General features: G+C 41.5%; 1 protein-coding gene across 3 annotated transcripts; it reads right to left on the bottom strand.

Moving 5' to 3' along the window:
• Positions 1 to 1,622: 1,622 nt before the first annotated feature.
• On the bottom strand, positions 1,623 to 14,152 carry ZPBP2 (zona pellucida binding protein 2). 3 transcript variants are annotated; one of them, XM_067540928.1, is made up of 8 exons: positions 13,890 to 14,152; positions 11,429 to 11,509; positions 8,733 to 8,858; positions 7,524 to 7,685; positions 6,332 to 6,550; positions 4,418 to 4,503; positions 3,203 to 3,380; positions 1,623 to 2,260 (listed from the first exon to the last, which is right to left on the bottom strand). In XM_067540928.1, the coding sequence occupies exons 3-8, from the start codon at positions 8,809 to 8,811 to the stop codon at positions 2,163 to 2,165; spliced, it is 822 nt and encodes a 273-aa protein (XP_067397029.1). In that variant the 5' UTR covers positions 8,812 to 8,858; positions 11,429 to 11,509; positions 13,890 to 14,152; the 3' UTR covers positions 1,623 to 2,162. The 3 variants fall into 3 exon arrangements, with proteins under 3 accessions (XP_067397029.1, XP_067397027.1, XP_067397028.1); XM_067540926.1 differs by lacking the exon at positions 13,890 to 14,152 and adding an exon at positions 13,591 to 13,838; XM_067540927.1 differs by lacking the exon at positions 13,890 to 14,152 and adding an exon at positions 13,275 to 13,571.
• Between the last annotated feature and the right edge of the window lie 1,548 nt (positions 14,153 to 15,700).

Below are 15,700 nucleotides of genomic sequence, written 5' to 3'. Positions count from 1 at the left end.
TAAATATCTTCATCCTGTAAGATAACATTGTGGTGCTGACAGACAAGACCGGACCAGAGCCATAGGCCAATTCACTTGCATGTGAATATCAAAGGAGTTAAATGTATTAGTATATATTCAGGTCAATTCACTTGTGTATTAATAGAGATCAAACGAGATGTTCATTATATTGTTTTTGCATATTTAAATCCTGTTGTTTACTATTACATGACATTTATGTTATGCATGCCTGGTAATTAAATAACTCTAGATCAAAGTGTGTGTTAATGTAAGAGTGTATTCAGGCATCAGAACCTCATGAAAACGAATGGAATGTTACGTGTATTGCTTTCACTTATCTATTCCCCCTATTATAATGTAATGGTAGGCGTTTAACTAAATAACTCCTTGAATGCAAATGAAGAAGAGAGCCATATTCAAAGCAATTGGACATTGTGTGGGTACAGACACTTATCAGATTGTTGTCTATGAAAAGAAGCTCTAAGTACTGATTCAAAAAGAGATCCTTTATCTCTGGACTGTTTGGATTCTAACATGGCAGAATAACTGAATGGGAAGACGGAGATCCCAGTGTTGTTCCGGGTAGACCTGAAAGTCTTTTGAGAAACTGGCCATTTATTACACCACTGCCACCATTTGGAGTTAAAAATTGTGATTCACTGGTTATTACATTTTACCTGATTTAACCTCTCAATATTCACATTCTTTTTTCTTAGCTAATAAACCTACAGTTTAGCTTACTATAGAATTGGCTACCAGCATTTTCTTTGGTGCAAGATCTGGAGTATCAATTGATCTGGGGTAAGTGGCTGGTTCTTTCGGATTGGGAGCAACTTCATGTGGTATGATTTTAGGTTTAAGTAACCTTTTATTACAAAGTTCAGTTTGTCTGGGTGGCAAGATAGGCTGGAGAGCTTAAGGGGACTATCTGTGACTAGACAGTAAGACTGGTATTGTGATCCAGGAGTTCACATTTGTTATTGGCTTTGTGAAATCTAATTATAGAACATACCACCAGTTTGGGGTGTCTCCCCTGAGATAGTCACTCACAGTGGTGAGCCACTCTAGACAGCATGACATTGTTACCAAATGTGCTTTACTTTTGAAAGGTTAGGTTCTTTCTTGGAATACATACTTCCACTTTATATTTTCACAATTTGTTCCTGGACTTGTTTACTGATCCACTAAAATCATGAAGGGTTCAAAACTGAAGAATGGAGATGACCCGCCTTGAATTTAATACTGTAGTTGCAGGGAGGCTTTTTCAAGTTGCTGATGAAAGCAGATGGTCCTTTCTGGAATTTGTTTTATTGTCAGGAATTTCTCAGACATGGTCTGGTAATCTCTTCTGTATAGCACTGTGAAATTTTCAGTATTGTAAATTAATATTTTAGTTACACAGAATTTGCTAGAGTTATCATGGTAGATTCCATGTTTAAAGGGATTTACAAATGAGATCTACCAATACACTCTGAAATATTTAGCTTGCACATCTCATAGCAAAATCAGTACAGTATATTATTCATATCAATTATTTCAATCTCCCTGACTTGAAAAGGAATTCATATGCAAAGAGGAAAACTTTAATCACATTTTTTCCAAAAAGGGACAAAAAGCAAAAGGAAATAACAATAAATAGTTTTATTTTTTACATTATAGAGGTTAAATATGTATTTCCAGTCTACAAGAATAATTTCTAGTAAACATTAACCTTCATAGACTTCTGTTTAAAGCATTATAACACATTATAATGCTTCTACAATCATTCCACTACACTATATATCACTTCTCTAGGAACTGTTTATGGCGCCTTCATTTATTTTAAAGTACAGTGCTCTGCTGTGTTCAATGATAATACCACAAACCAGAGACTTTTCAGTAAAAGCCACACATCAATACTCATAATTTTCTTTGCATTCTGTTTTCCATTGAATTACTTTCCCCTGTATGAACATTTTATACCAGACATTTTTTAGAATATCTAATTGACAGGTGGCTCCTGATTACAGAAAATGTAAAGCTATATAAATCTTAAGAGGATTGGCTATTGTTTAACAGCATGTGTAAGACCCCAGGATTGAAGGTAATAAAAGGGACATCACAAAAGAATAATAATGCTTTCACAACTTATCTTCAGTTATCCAATTTCTATTTTAAGTTTATTAGCAAGATATTGCTCCATAGTGTTTGATTCGAATGCTTGTACAAATCCGACATCTCACTTCATTGTTAGGACTGTATGTTCCAGGGTCACAAACCACTGAAACCAAACAAATATACAACATTTCAGTCAGATGCCTGCTACCTTTGGCTGGGTTATACACGTTATGGAATTTTCAAACTTGTATTAGGGACATTCAGCAGATCACTAGAGTAGCTCCAGGTTATATTTTTGCATGCTGAATATTTCCTAAGTAATCACATGGAAGGAAACTATATTCTTAATTTTAATCACTTTTCATTTCATATTTAGTGCTGCATTCCGGCAGCACCCTGTGGATAACTATCAGTATTACAGAATGTCTTAAGTACAGGTTAAATACCTGTCAGGGATGATCTACGTATACTTGGTCCTGCCTCGGCACAGGGGGCTGGACTAGAGGACCTCTCAAGGTCCCTTCCAACCCAACATTTCTATGATTCTATAACTCATTCCTAACTAACCTCTATTTAAACAGACAGGCTTTGCACTGTGTGCTGCAAGCCAACACAGTGAGTGCAAGAGTTGAAGACCTACTGAGAATTCCCTGCCTGCAGTAAGCTTAAATTCAGAACTAGATACTGCTAGCAGGAGAACTCCTAGAACAGTTGAGCATTCATTTTAAAATAGTAGTACTATTAAAGTGACAATTTCTTATTAATCCTATGTCATGAATACTATAACTGATCTAAGAGCAAGAGGAGAAAGTCACTTAGCCATATTTCCAGATGGGCCAATGATAGCAGTGGTAGCCTTTATTACAGTATGATATGTGTCAAATACTACCAGCACCTTTTTTTTTTGGCTGTTTCTATTCCTGTCAGCTTTATCACCTAGTATCTCAATGCCTCTCCAAAAGATAAACAGCAGTACACTTACTTTTATCACCAATATTAAAAATATAAATATATATATCTGGCAGAAAAACTGTAAGCAGGGCTAAAATGCAATGATCTTTATATTGCTTGCTAAAAATATGGATACTTGATTTTCTATAATTACCACAGCAAGTAGCGCAGTCATTGTGGGTGTCGTCATTTTTTCCAAAACCTGGCCGACAGCTGTCAATGCGAGTAACTTCAAAACTATGGTCTATATAGTGTATTGTAGGTACATTCTGAAACTCATGCTTCAGAACATATGTTTGTTTATGGAAAAATTCTTCAATAAGATCTCTTGCCTAAAATTTAAAAATAATTAAATCATAAATATGACAGTAGGGTTTTGTTTTTTGTAGATTAGATATATCAGTAAATATATTTTGTCATAATTCTGCTTGAATGTGTGTATGATATGCAATATGAAACTGATTCTGCACCCACTGCACTGCATCCTGATCTGAAGTTTTTCCATTGGCTTTAGTGGGCCTAGAATCAGGACCAATATGCAATATAATGTATGCATAAACAATCACCATGAAGCTAAATTAACTGTATATAAAACAGAAGCTACACTTGATAATTTCTTTAAACTATATTCCAGCTACCGAATATTAATCCAAAAGTTCTAGGAAAATTGAAATAAAAAATATAGTAATGTTAACATATTGCTAATTTTCATAATTTCATATTTTAGAAAGTGAATGTATAAGAAACATTAACATTGGCCTCCACATATTTTGGATACATATGACATTTAAATACAGTTTTCTATCTTGAGCTGAATTATTTAAAATCCATACATCACATATACATTGCTGCTTTTTACAGAGAATGGATTGAAACCAGTCAAAAGTCAGTTAGTCAGTGGTAAAATTCACTCTAGCGTGATAGAACCATGAAACCCTACTCATCCACTGAATACAAAGAAAAGTGCTTAAGAGTAGGACATCTATATATCCTGCACATAAGGAGGAGGACATTTCATAATGGTCCAAATTGGTTAATACATAGGGGACCACTGTGGATGAACTGCGGAGGGGCATCTAGTTCCACGCTTACATGAATTCAGTGGGCTAAAATGTCTACATAGTAAACATGGAGTAGCAGTGGTTACTATTCCCTACCATATCTATAATAGCTGCACCACAGTCTGCTTTTGGATTGATGGAATAGATTCCTTCTCCATGCTGCACTTTGCTCTTCTAGACTTCCCTGCACAAAGCCAAAATTATCTAGGGTTTGTACAGGGAAAAGTAAATTTCACTTTTAACTAATTTTGTAGTCCACACTTTTCAAATCCCCTCCCCATAAGGTATGCTTGCATTAAAAATCCTACCTCCTGAACTCTTCTGTTGGTTACATCTTCACAGTCATAAGAAATCTGTTGACAGATTGCTTCCCATCCTGGGGCAAAAGGATTTACTAAAGAGAAAAGGAAAAAGGGTATAAAGGCAAAACTGTTTTGTAACATCTCATCAAAAATATCTTGAAGAATACATTACAATGAAACATCTTGAAATGAATGAGATTTGGAAGGCTCAGTGTGGATTTATGCCAGGAAGGACTACAATTGATACAATATTTGATCTATGAATCTTCATGGAGAAGTTTAGAGACAAGAGACAGCAACTGGGTGCAGCCTTTGTGGACTTGCAAGCGTATGAATGTCTGTCAAGAAAACTAGTTTGGTGGAGTTTGTGATGGAGAGGTATGCCAGAAGGATGTGTTGTGTTACTCAGGATATTTATGATGGAGTGACTACTATAGTAGTCTGCTACAGCAGTAAATTTCCAGTAAATGTTGGGCTGTACCAGGGATCAGTGTTGAGTCTTTGTTTGCAGTTGTCTTGGATGTGATAAGTGAGAATATGGGAAGGGAGCTGCCTTGGAATATGCTGTCTGCTGATGACTCCGTGATATGTGCAAAAGATGGTGAGACCCTGAAAACCAACTCTGAACAGTAGCAACACAGTTTTGAGCAGGCAGGACTTAGAGTGAATGTTAGCAAGACTGAGATTATAACTGAGGGAGGAGGCACACCATAAAGCAGGGGTTCTCAAACTGGGGTTGTGACTCCTCAGGGGTCACGAGGTTATTACGGGAGGCTCACAAGCTGTCAGTCCCAACGCATGCTGGAGAGGGTGGCATGGTGGGGGTGGAGGGATCATTAGTTTGGGAGGTTGTCACAGTTTGAAATATTTTCAAAGGGGATCCCAGCAAAAAAAGTTTGAGAACTCTTGCCATAAAAGATATTACAGGCAGAGAGCTTAGACAAATGGAAGAATTTAAATACACAAGATCAGTGATTACTGACAATGGTGCCCTTTTGAGTGATGCCCAGCACTGTACCAAAGCTGCTTGGTGCAAATGGTGGGAACTGACCCCAGTTCTACGTGATAAAAAGATGCCAATAAAATTAAAAAGGTAGAGTGTATAAAACTATAATTCTGCCCATCCTAATGTTCAGAACAGAGACGTGGCCAGACAAGAAAATAAATTAGTATGCTCTTCACCACAGAAATGAAGATATTGAGATGGTAAAATGGTTGGACACTCTATGATAGGAAACTAAATGAAGTTGTGAGGGGCATAAAGTGGGTTGCCCCAAATGAAGACAAGTTGAAGGAGGCTAGGCTATACTAGAATGGACATGTCCAATAGAAACCTGAGAGTTTTGTTGGTAGGCTGGCTCTTGCAATGATCATGGATGGAAGACAACCAAGAGGAAGGCCAAAGACTTGGTATATGGACCAGATATCAGTGGACATTAGATATACTAATTTGCATGACAACCAGGTGTACAATCATGAGTTTTGGAAGAAGGCTATAAAAATTGCCAGCCCCAAATAGGGAAGTGGCAAGAAACAAGAAAATATCAAGAAAGATAAATCTGATCATTTTTCTGATAGAATTACATTAATAAATAATCATAAATGAACTATGTCTGGACTTTAGTAAATTAACTCCTCCCCAATGCCCTTTGCAAACAGACCTGTTAGAGAATAACTTTTCCCAGTAAGGTTGTAAAAAGTACAGTTCCATAAATTCAACTAATTCATAAACTGCATTATAGCTCCATCTGTGGGCTAACAAGAAAAAATACAGAAACTCTGAAGAAAAGCAGAGAAGCAACATGATGGAACATATGATTCTGATATAATTGCAAATATTTAAACTGTCCTTAATTTAGCTCTTTTGTTAGTAAGGTATCAGCATAACACTACTCCTAAACAAATGCTTAAATCTCTTACCTTGAAAAGTAACAAATAGCTCATCCAGGAGGCTATGTTTTGGTATCTTGATGACATGACATTTGTATGATGGTTCTATGACATGACATGTCAAATCAGAGATTAAATCATCCAAGATTTTCTTCAGCTCTTCAAAGAATTGACCATTAGCTGCTAGTCTGCACTCTTTTGTAGTAAACCGAACAGATATTTGGTATGTGTAGTCAGGCTCCCGGTATGCTTAAAAAAATTAGTGTGCACATAAGTACATGCAATATAATGTCTGTTCCACACACATCATACTGCCTATGCAGTATTATTCTTTGTATCTTATATCTTAAATAAACTTTTATTTAGAGGTAAACCAATGTGATTACTTATTAAAGATGATGGTCCAAATTAATCCTTGCTATAGCTGCCCTGACTTAAATGGGGTTACAATATTAATTTAGTTTGATATGCATGAGAATTTTCATGTGTGTACATACTATATTTTTGTACGATTATGCACCTAAATTCCAAACATAGGAAAATGTCATATGTCAAACTAGCTACAGAACTAACAAGGCCATTTTTGAGTCTGTGCACTTGCTTAAATTAGACATAACAAACGTGATGAGAATTTGTTAAAGTACTTCATACACCTGTATTTTAGGGTGGAGAATTTTTAAGTCTGATTAAAAAAAGGAAAATAAAATGAGAAAGAAACAGATGTAATTTTTTTTTCAATTATTATTGTTAGTTGTTTTGGGGAGAGTGAGGGGGTTGCTGAACTGCATGATCTGTCACTCTTGCCTTCCACCACTTGTAACATATGTTAACAAAGATCAGAAGACTCTTTCTATGCCAAAACAGAGTCTCCATCTTTGGAACAATATTACAGCCACAGCAGAGTCTCCTTTTCTGACCTTGGGTACCTTTGAGGGATGGCAGGAAGGCAGTGATCACTTCTGTTTTTCCCAAGGGTAAAGATTATTTCATTCTCAAGGATGGTCACAACATGGTCTTGGCAGTTGTGCTGATTTGATTGAAATCAAAGTTGTGTTGAACTGACTTTTCAAAAACTTGATATTTAGAATACAAAAGATGTTTATCACCAAGATGCCTGAAAATATTTTTATTCTGGAGTACAATACTAAATAATTGTGTTTAATAAACTAATATTCAGAAAAGTCACACGCATTAGTTTACCAGAAAATTTGTATGGTCTTACCATATACCATAAATTTATATGTCTTAAATTTCTCTCTCTCTTCTTGTATGTCAGTTTTGATGGTTTTATAAGAAAGAGTGCAAGTATAAGATCCAGACATAGACACCTGAAAACCTCTCACCATCAGCTTTCCTGTTTCAGTGAGATTGATGTAACTTTGTCCTAAAATGAAAACAAAAAGCTAATAAGGGAAAAATACTCATGTATAATTCATGTAGCATATTAATACATGAGATAAGAGATATTATTTACCTTTACACAGGCAAATCAACGTACTTATCGATATTGGTCTGAAATAGCCTGAATCTAATGACCTTTAGGACTTGCTACAAAGCTAATTTTTTCTTGTGGCATTTGAAAATTGGAGGGGGGATTGTAATTGTAGGGGTCCAGAATTATTTGAGGGGAACGGGGATTTGTGGCAGTCTATCTTAAATTACTGCACTGAAGATGTATTTTTAAGTTATGCTAAGATGTTGTGTGTGCTAAGAGCATAAAGATGTCAGCGTTTTTAGTAATGCTATATATCAAAATAAATATACACTTTCCGTGTAAATACGTATATAGTGCATATATATATATATATATATAAAATATACAAATAGGCTTTAAAAATATATCAAAAGACATGTTTTTACCTCCCTTAGTAAAGTACAAATCATGCTGGTGTATTTGGTGAGAATACTTCAAAGTGTGAACTGTTTTGACAACTTAAGAACAGGTGAAGCAATGCTCTTTGTATGCTAATAATGTGAATACTCAAATATTATATAAGTGAAAATTGATTAAGTTTTTAAAAAGTAATTCATTTTTTCATTTATGGTATTCATACCATTGTTAGTGTACAAACAAACTAGAAAACACACAAATATTCCCCATTCCATATCTGTAAGCTGATGACATGACCCACAAGTCACACCATCCCATTGAAGATAGGTATCTCCAAAAACTTAGAAAACATGTGATCTCACATGCAGAATTCTGAAATCTACTCAACCATTAGTGGTGGAATTCATTTTTCTGTAAAAGAGGAGAGAAATAGAAAACAAAAACTATCTCAGCAGAATTTTTCATTTTTCCCAGCACATATGTATTGCTTCTAGTTATGTGATATTCATAAAAGTCAGATTCTGTGGTTTAGTGGATGATGGAATAAACATGGAACCAGTAAGACTGGAAATAAACTTTAATCCAGAGAAATTAACTTGCCTTTTAGATTCTTTCCATCTGGTCCAATCCATAAATAGTTGGGATCTATTACTTCTTTTTGAGAAAGTGCCAAATCCATGCACACTAGAAATGGACTATTTGTATACACTTTAACATAAATGTTCACTGCAATACAAGAGAATGAATTAAATAACCAGCAATGCTGAAACTGAATGAAATTACTAAGACCTTGCCTACACTACAAAGATAAGTTGACCTATGTTTGGTGGCTGTAAGTCGACCTGATTAATTACTGCAGAGGTTGATGTCCACACTACCCTCTTGGGTTGGGGGTGTACGTCCTCACCAGGTGCACTTCCACTGACCTAAGACAGGTAGTGGGAGGAGTTGAGAGCCTGGTCTCTCAGCTCCCTGCCAGGAGCCTGGCTGTTCCATAGGCTCCTGGTAGGCTGATGCCCGCACTACATGTTCCGACCAGGAGCCAATGGAAACCGCCCAGAGCTTCTCCTCTCTCTATTTCCCACCCTCTCCATTTCCCACCCGGAGCCAAGGGAAACCACCCAGGCTTCTCCTCTCCCCCATTCTGCCAGGAATACGGGGAAGCAGTCTGGGACTTTTCCCTTCCCTATTCCACGTCAGGAGTGGGGTCCAGCTGCCCAGGACTTCTAGCTCCATTCCCAGACTGGAGCCAGGTCAAGCTGCTCAGCTCTCCAGGAGATTTGGAGAAAAATTGCTTATTTTCTCATTTTTACCATTTAGTTATAAAATAAATCAATTGGAATAAAAATACTGTACTTATATGTAAATGTGTAGTATATAGAACAATATAACCAAGTAATTGTTTGTATGACATTTTAGTTTGTACTGACTTTGCTAGTGCTTTTTATGTAGCCTGCTGTAAAACTAGGCAAATATCTAGATGAGTTGATGTAGATGACATTGAGAACCACTGGGAGTACACATACCCCTGGTTGAGAACCACTGCTCATGGTGTAGGCTAATAAAGGTTAGTGCTTTAATATTATAAAGGCTAGTGTTAAAATACAATAAATTGATCACCGCCAGAACTTAGATTTTATGCCCCCTGAAAAACATAAAAAAATGTAAGGGCATTTTTTAAATATGATCTATTTAATTTCATGATTGTCCCCTGATTGACTTTGGCTCATCTGCCTCCCAGATTAAATTTCTTCTTTATAAGTAATTTTTCTAAATCAGTTTTCATTGTAACTTTAATAGATAGTTGTAAACATGTGATGTTTAATCTTTCTGTAGAATAAAGCTATTATATTAATTCAATTAACTATGCTGACCAGATACTTTATGGGGCCAATTTGGTAAATCAGCGGTGCCCACCCAGCAGCCGGCCCACCAGAGCATTTCATAAGGCTTGCGACCTGCTTCAATCCAATATACTAACAATTATACTAACTAATTAGTGTTTTGTCATCAAGTTTACATCATTTTAGTTTACGCAATGTATCTAAATATGTATGAAACAAATAGAACTTAAAATATAAATCAATAGTGACTTTAAATCTACTAAAATACGTATAATCTGCTTGGCCCACCCAATGTTGTGCTTAGGTTTATTTTATTTTTATATAAAAACTCCTGTGTAATAAGGTTGGGCACCACTGAGGTAAATGAACAAAAAGGAAGGAAACGAACAAGTGTAGACTGGATCCATACAAGAATGAATAAGCTATAGCCCTTCTCTATACCCAAGGTACAGACTATGGAATCTGTTACAATGGTTATGGAATAAATACATTTTCCATTTCCGTTAAGTGTGTAAAACACGTTTTTGTCCATGATACTATGCCAGTAACTGTACTTGTCTTCGATCAGGTATGCCCACTCTCCATCCTCAAATACTCTGCCACTTTAAGTAATCCACCATGTAGTAGCAAACAAGTATTTAGCGAGCAGTTTGGACTCTTTGCACCTTGGCACAAAGGCTTTTTTAACACTTTTTACCTCAAAACAAGTTTATTCTTCAACCCACCCTGTGTGTATCAGAATGGGACTCTGATTAAGGAATTCACACCAGAACTATGGAATCCTTGGATTAGAAATGCATAACTATCTTTCTTTACTGCGACTCAGATGAAAAACAATGCAGAAATAAAGAAAACAAAATTGTCTCTTTCTGAAAAGGAGCTAACGTCATTTCCAGTCGCAGTGCAGAGTCCACCTACTTTATAAAACTGTTTCTGTAAAATCATTATAGCCTAGGCCAAAACAGTTATGCATACTTGACTTACAGTCCTTACCAAAAACAGACCCTCCAAGACAGCTTGTAGAGTGAACTATCAACTTTGCACAATCATTTTGCTGATACTTTTCATTTTATATAAAAACTTGTACGTGCATGTCCTACTGTTCTGTGCAATCACTTAATTCAAAGGTTTTTCTGTTTACAATGTCCTTTATTGCAATGTGGTTATGATTTGCTGACAGCTGTTAGATTACAGTAATTGAATTGTTCTAGTTGTGAATAATTTGAAGTAAAAAATTTAGTTATGTATTTTATGAGATCCATTTCCTATTTATATGTTTGAAGAGTTGTGTAATTTTCTATGTAATTAGAACTTGAAATTCTTGGTATAATGCATCCAAAGACACCTATATATGTACATTTGTTTATATGCTTTATTGCTATATTTATGATCTTTGTATTAATACTGCATTAAAATGCTTACTAAGATCTTAACTATAAAAATAATGATCACCTTGATGTTTGGTGTTCCCATAAATGTAATTCTTTTTTATTAATTTAACAGAATATTGTTCTTCATCAATTGCAGCTTCCACTGTAATGAAAACAAAGTAACACTTAAAAAAACATTTTAAAAAACATCAAATCTGAATTTAGTTTGTTTCCCCTTTTATGTTACTCTTGGAGTTCCCCTGCCTTCCATCCATTTCTCAAAAACAAGCATTCCTGTTTACTGCTTGAGAAGTAAACATGTCTTGACTTTGGAGCCTCCAAACTGGTTGAATATTTAACTTTCCAAAAAGCCTAAGTAATTAAGAAAGCAGTTTAAAAATCTTCGGTTCTTCAAAATAATCTCAACTGCAAAATTTATCAAGCTTGCATGAAACCTACAAAATGGGCAATACTTGCTTCAGTCTGAAACCTGCCATTACTTCCCTGATATAAATGTATCACAAACAAAAATGTGCAGTTTAGGGCCAGAGGAGTGACCTGCTGGTTTGAATCGTTTTCTGGTTTGTTCAAAGACCCAGAGTTCAATTTCTAATCCCAGTCATTCACTGCCCAGGTCAGAAAGTTCTGTGGAAATATCACACTCTGCCCGAAGGGTGAAGGAAGTGCTTTGCTCTGCTTAACTGAACAACAGCAACACCTCTGAACAGTTACAGATTTCCGCGAACAGGTTACAGATTTCCATGAACAGTTTCTGAAAGGAACATCATTTATTTAGTCTTTGTTGCCCCCTCCCTGCAAACTCCCTGAAAACCCACCTGACTTTGGGACAAAAGAATTCAGGTAACTGTGATTATGTAACACCCACGTTCAGAAGGGCACCCACTGAGGCCCCAAGTTCTTTGACACAAGTGGGGGTCAGGGGAAGGGCGTGGGGCCCATGTTTCAGTGATCACAGTGACCCTCTGGGTGTGAGGCTGTTTCTATAGCCACTGCAACTCCCTTTTGATGAGCACTGGGGCGCTGTACCGGTGCGAGGCCATCTCTCTGGAGAGCCCCAAAGGGGTGTGCAGACCATCGCCCCAATGTTGGGGAGGGGGGCGCTTAGGGGCAATGACTTCTGACCCAGGGTTTTGCTGAAGGCCTCCAAGACACCGGGATGGCCCCTCATGCTCTCAAGCTTCCCAGAGAGCGAGTGCAACAGGAAAATGGGGTACTGGTGACGGTGACCCAAGAGGAACATGAAGCCTCGGTGAATACTGCCTCGTAGAGGCCCTTAACCCCAAGGCAGGAGGGACTCTATTCTCTGGGAGACTAAAACAGCCCCTTATAACCTCAGAGTGAGGGCCACAGGGAGAAAAAGGTGTGTACCCCTGAAAGTCAGGGTCACAGGCAACTGGGGGGACTGGAGTGGTAACCCCCGCCCCCAAAGAGGGCCACAAGGGCAGCAGGGTGTGTCTCTCTCTGCCATCCAGTCCCTGGCAAGAGCTGGAGAGGGGGAACCCCGCACAGGTAGTGAGGACAACTTGCTCCCCCGGTTACCTGTGACAGTCACAGCGAACAAGGCGTCCAACAAAACCCCCAGGAAGAGAACGGAGGCGCTGCAGACCGGAGGGGTCAGCCGCCCCCAGCCGCCCCCCCGCATGGCCAAGCGCAGCGGCAGCCCCCTCCCACGCACGCCTCGCTCCCGACCTAGGGGAGGGGACGGGCTCGGGCACGGCGCTCCGGCTCCCCTCCCCCGCCCGCAGCCGTCTAACCGCCGCGGGCAGCGCGAGACCAACGGCTACAGCGCGCGCTCGGATGCCCGGCGTGTGTCTAATCAGCCCGACTGGGGCGTGTTCGGAACCCTGCCCATCCCCCGCGCGTGGCGCGTTTCGGGGCCCCTAGCTCCGCTTGCTTCAGTCGCTCACAGTTCAGTGTGCACGGTCTGGAGGCCCGGGGCAGGCTGCACAGGTGCTCGCCTGGTTTGCTCGCCTCGATTCGAAGTTACAATTACAGACAGGCTCCCAACCGGCACCGGCACGGAAGTGCAAAATCAGCCATGTTAGCTGAGGGTGGCGGGGGGTAGCCTCGTTCGGGCGGAAGTGCCTGCCTGCTTTTGTCTCTCGTGAAGACTGGAAACCCCTTTTTTCCGCCTGTCGTGGCTGCACCGCTAGTCCTCTGCCCTGCCCGCCTATTTTTTGCACGCCCCGGCGGCTGCAATAGAAGTCCACAAGCACGTCCCACCTTTTCTCCACTTGTCCAGGTCGCAGCGCATGCAACCCCAATTGGCCTGTCCACCTTTTTTTTCCCCGCCTGCCCTGGCAGTCGCACTTGAAGGAAGCCCAAAATCTACCCGCCTGTTTTCCGCCTGTCGTGGCCGCAGCGCGAGCCCAACCACCCATCCCGCCTTTTTTCCGCCTGTCGGGGCTGCAGCGCGAGCCCGCCCGCCGTTTCCGCCTTGCGCGGACGCAGCGCGAGCCCAACCCTACCCGCTTTTTTCCCGCTTGCCCTGGCAATTGCATGCGAAGCCCACAAGCTCTCACCGGCTTTTTTCCGCCTGGTGCGGCAGGAGCGCGAGGCCAACTGCTTTTTTCCGCCTGCCGTGGCAGGAACGCGAGGTCAACCACCCTTCCCGCCTTTTTTCCACCTGTCGCGGACGCAGCGCGAGCCCAATGCCCTGGCCGCTTTTTTTCCTGCTTGTGCAGGCAGTTGCATGCGAAGCCCATAAGCTCTTCCCGCCCTTTTTCCGCCTGGCGCGGCAGGAGCGCGAGCCCAACCGTCCTTCCCGCTTTTTTTCCGCCTGGCGCGGCAGGAGCGCGAGGTCAACCGTCCTTCCTGCCTCTTTTCCGCCTGGCGCGGACGCAGCGCGAGCCCAACTGCTCTTTTCCGCCTGGCGCGGCAGGAGCGCGAGGCCAACAACCCTTCCCGCCTTTTTTCCGCCTGTCGTGGACGCAGCGCGAGCCCAATGCCCTGGCCGCTTTTTTCCCTGCTTGCTCAGGCAGTAGCATAGCAAGCCCATAAGCTCTTCCCGCTTTTTTTCCGCCTGGCGCGGCAGGAGCGCGAGCCCAACCGTCCTTCCCGCCTTTTTTCCGCCTGGCGCGGCAGGAGCGCGAGCCCCACTGCTTTTTTCCGCCTGGCGCGGCAGGAGCGCGAGGCCAACAACCCTTCCCGCCTTTTTTCCACCTGTCAGGGCCGCACCGCGAGCCCGATGCCCTGCCCGCTTTTTTTCCTGCTTGTGCAGGGAGTTGCATACGAAGCCCATAAGCTCTTCCCGGCTTTTTTCCGCCTGGCGCTGCAGGAGCGCGAGGTCAACCGTCCTTCCCGCCTTTTTTCCGCCTGGCGCGGACGCAGCGCGAGCCCAACTGCTTTTTTCCGCCTGGCGCGGCAGGAGCGCGAGGTCAACCGTCCTTCCCGCCTTTTTTCCGCCTGGCGCGGACGCAGCGCGAGCCCAACTGCTTTTTTCCGCCTGGCGCGGCAGGAGCGCGAGGTCAACCGTCCTCCCGCCTTTTTTCCGCCTGGCGCGGACGCAGCGCGAGCCCAACTGCTTTTTTCCGCCTGGCGCGGCAGGAGCGCAAGGTCAACCGTCCTTCCCGCCTTTTTTCCGCCTGGCGCGGACGCAGCGCGAGCCCAACTGCTTTTTTCCGCCTGGCGCGGCAGGAGCGCGAGGTCAACCGTCCTTCCCGCCTTTTTTCCGCCTGGCGCGGACGCAGCGCGAGCCCAACCGCCCTTCCCGCCTTTTTTCCACCTGTGGCAGAGGGATGCTCTTCCCATTCTCTCCCTCACTTAACACCGTCTTTCTTTTCCCATTTCTGGCCTTTTTTCTGCAGGGAGGTGCCTCATTTCCTTCTTGAGGGGAGTCCCTCCCTCACACAACAGGGGCTACCCCAATCAGCTGCCCACCTGAAAGAGCAGATGGGGCTGATGGATAGGAGATGGCCTTGCAGGAAATCTGGCTGGATGGGACAGCACTATCCCCTCTTTAATAAAACTACTGGGGAGGGGGAGGCTGCCTTTCTATCCCATACCCCATCCGCACCCCCACCACAGGAAACCAAGTTGCAAAGTGCACAAATGTATCACCATAACATAGTTCTCCTTCCTTGGCACTGAACTATCCTAAGCAGCGCTATCTTGCTATTTCACCTATCCTCAACTCCCCGTGCCCCACCGGTAGAAACTTTGTAATAACTATGCCCAGAAATTATTTCCAAATAGCATAACATGGTGTTTTGTGCCCTGGCTCACACAACTGGCAACCATATTAGAAAAACATTCAAGGATCACTTGCAAGCACTGGGAGGTGGTGTGTGTGCCTGCTTCATACAGCTAGAAACAGCACTATAACCATGTTTAG

Source organism: Emydura macquarii, unplaced genomic scaffold, assembly GCF_026122565.2.
Source record: "Emydura macquarii macquarii isolate MOO-44397 ecotype Brisbane River unplaced genomic scaffold, CSIRO-AGI_Emac_v2 contig_629, whole genome shotgun sequence".
NCBI classification, from domain to species: domain Eukaryota; kingdom Metazoa; phylum Chordata; order Testudines; family Chelidae; genus Emydura; species Emydura macquarii.
This window is presented reverse-complemented; position numbering and strand designations above follow the sequence as displayed.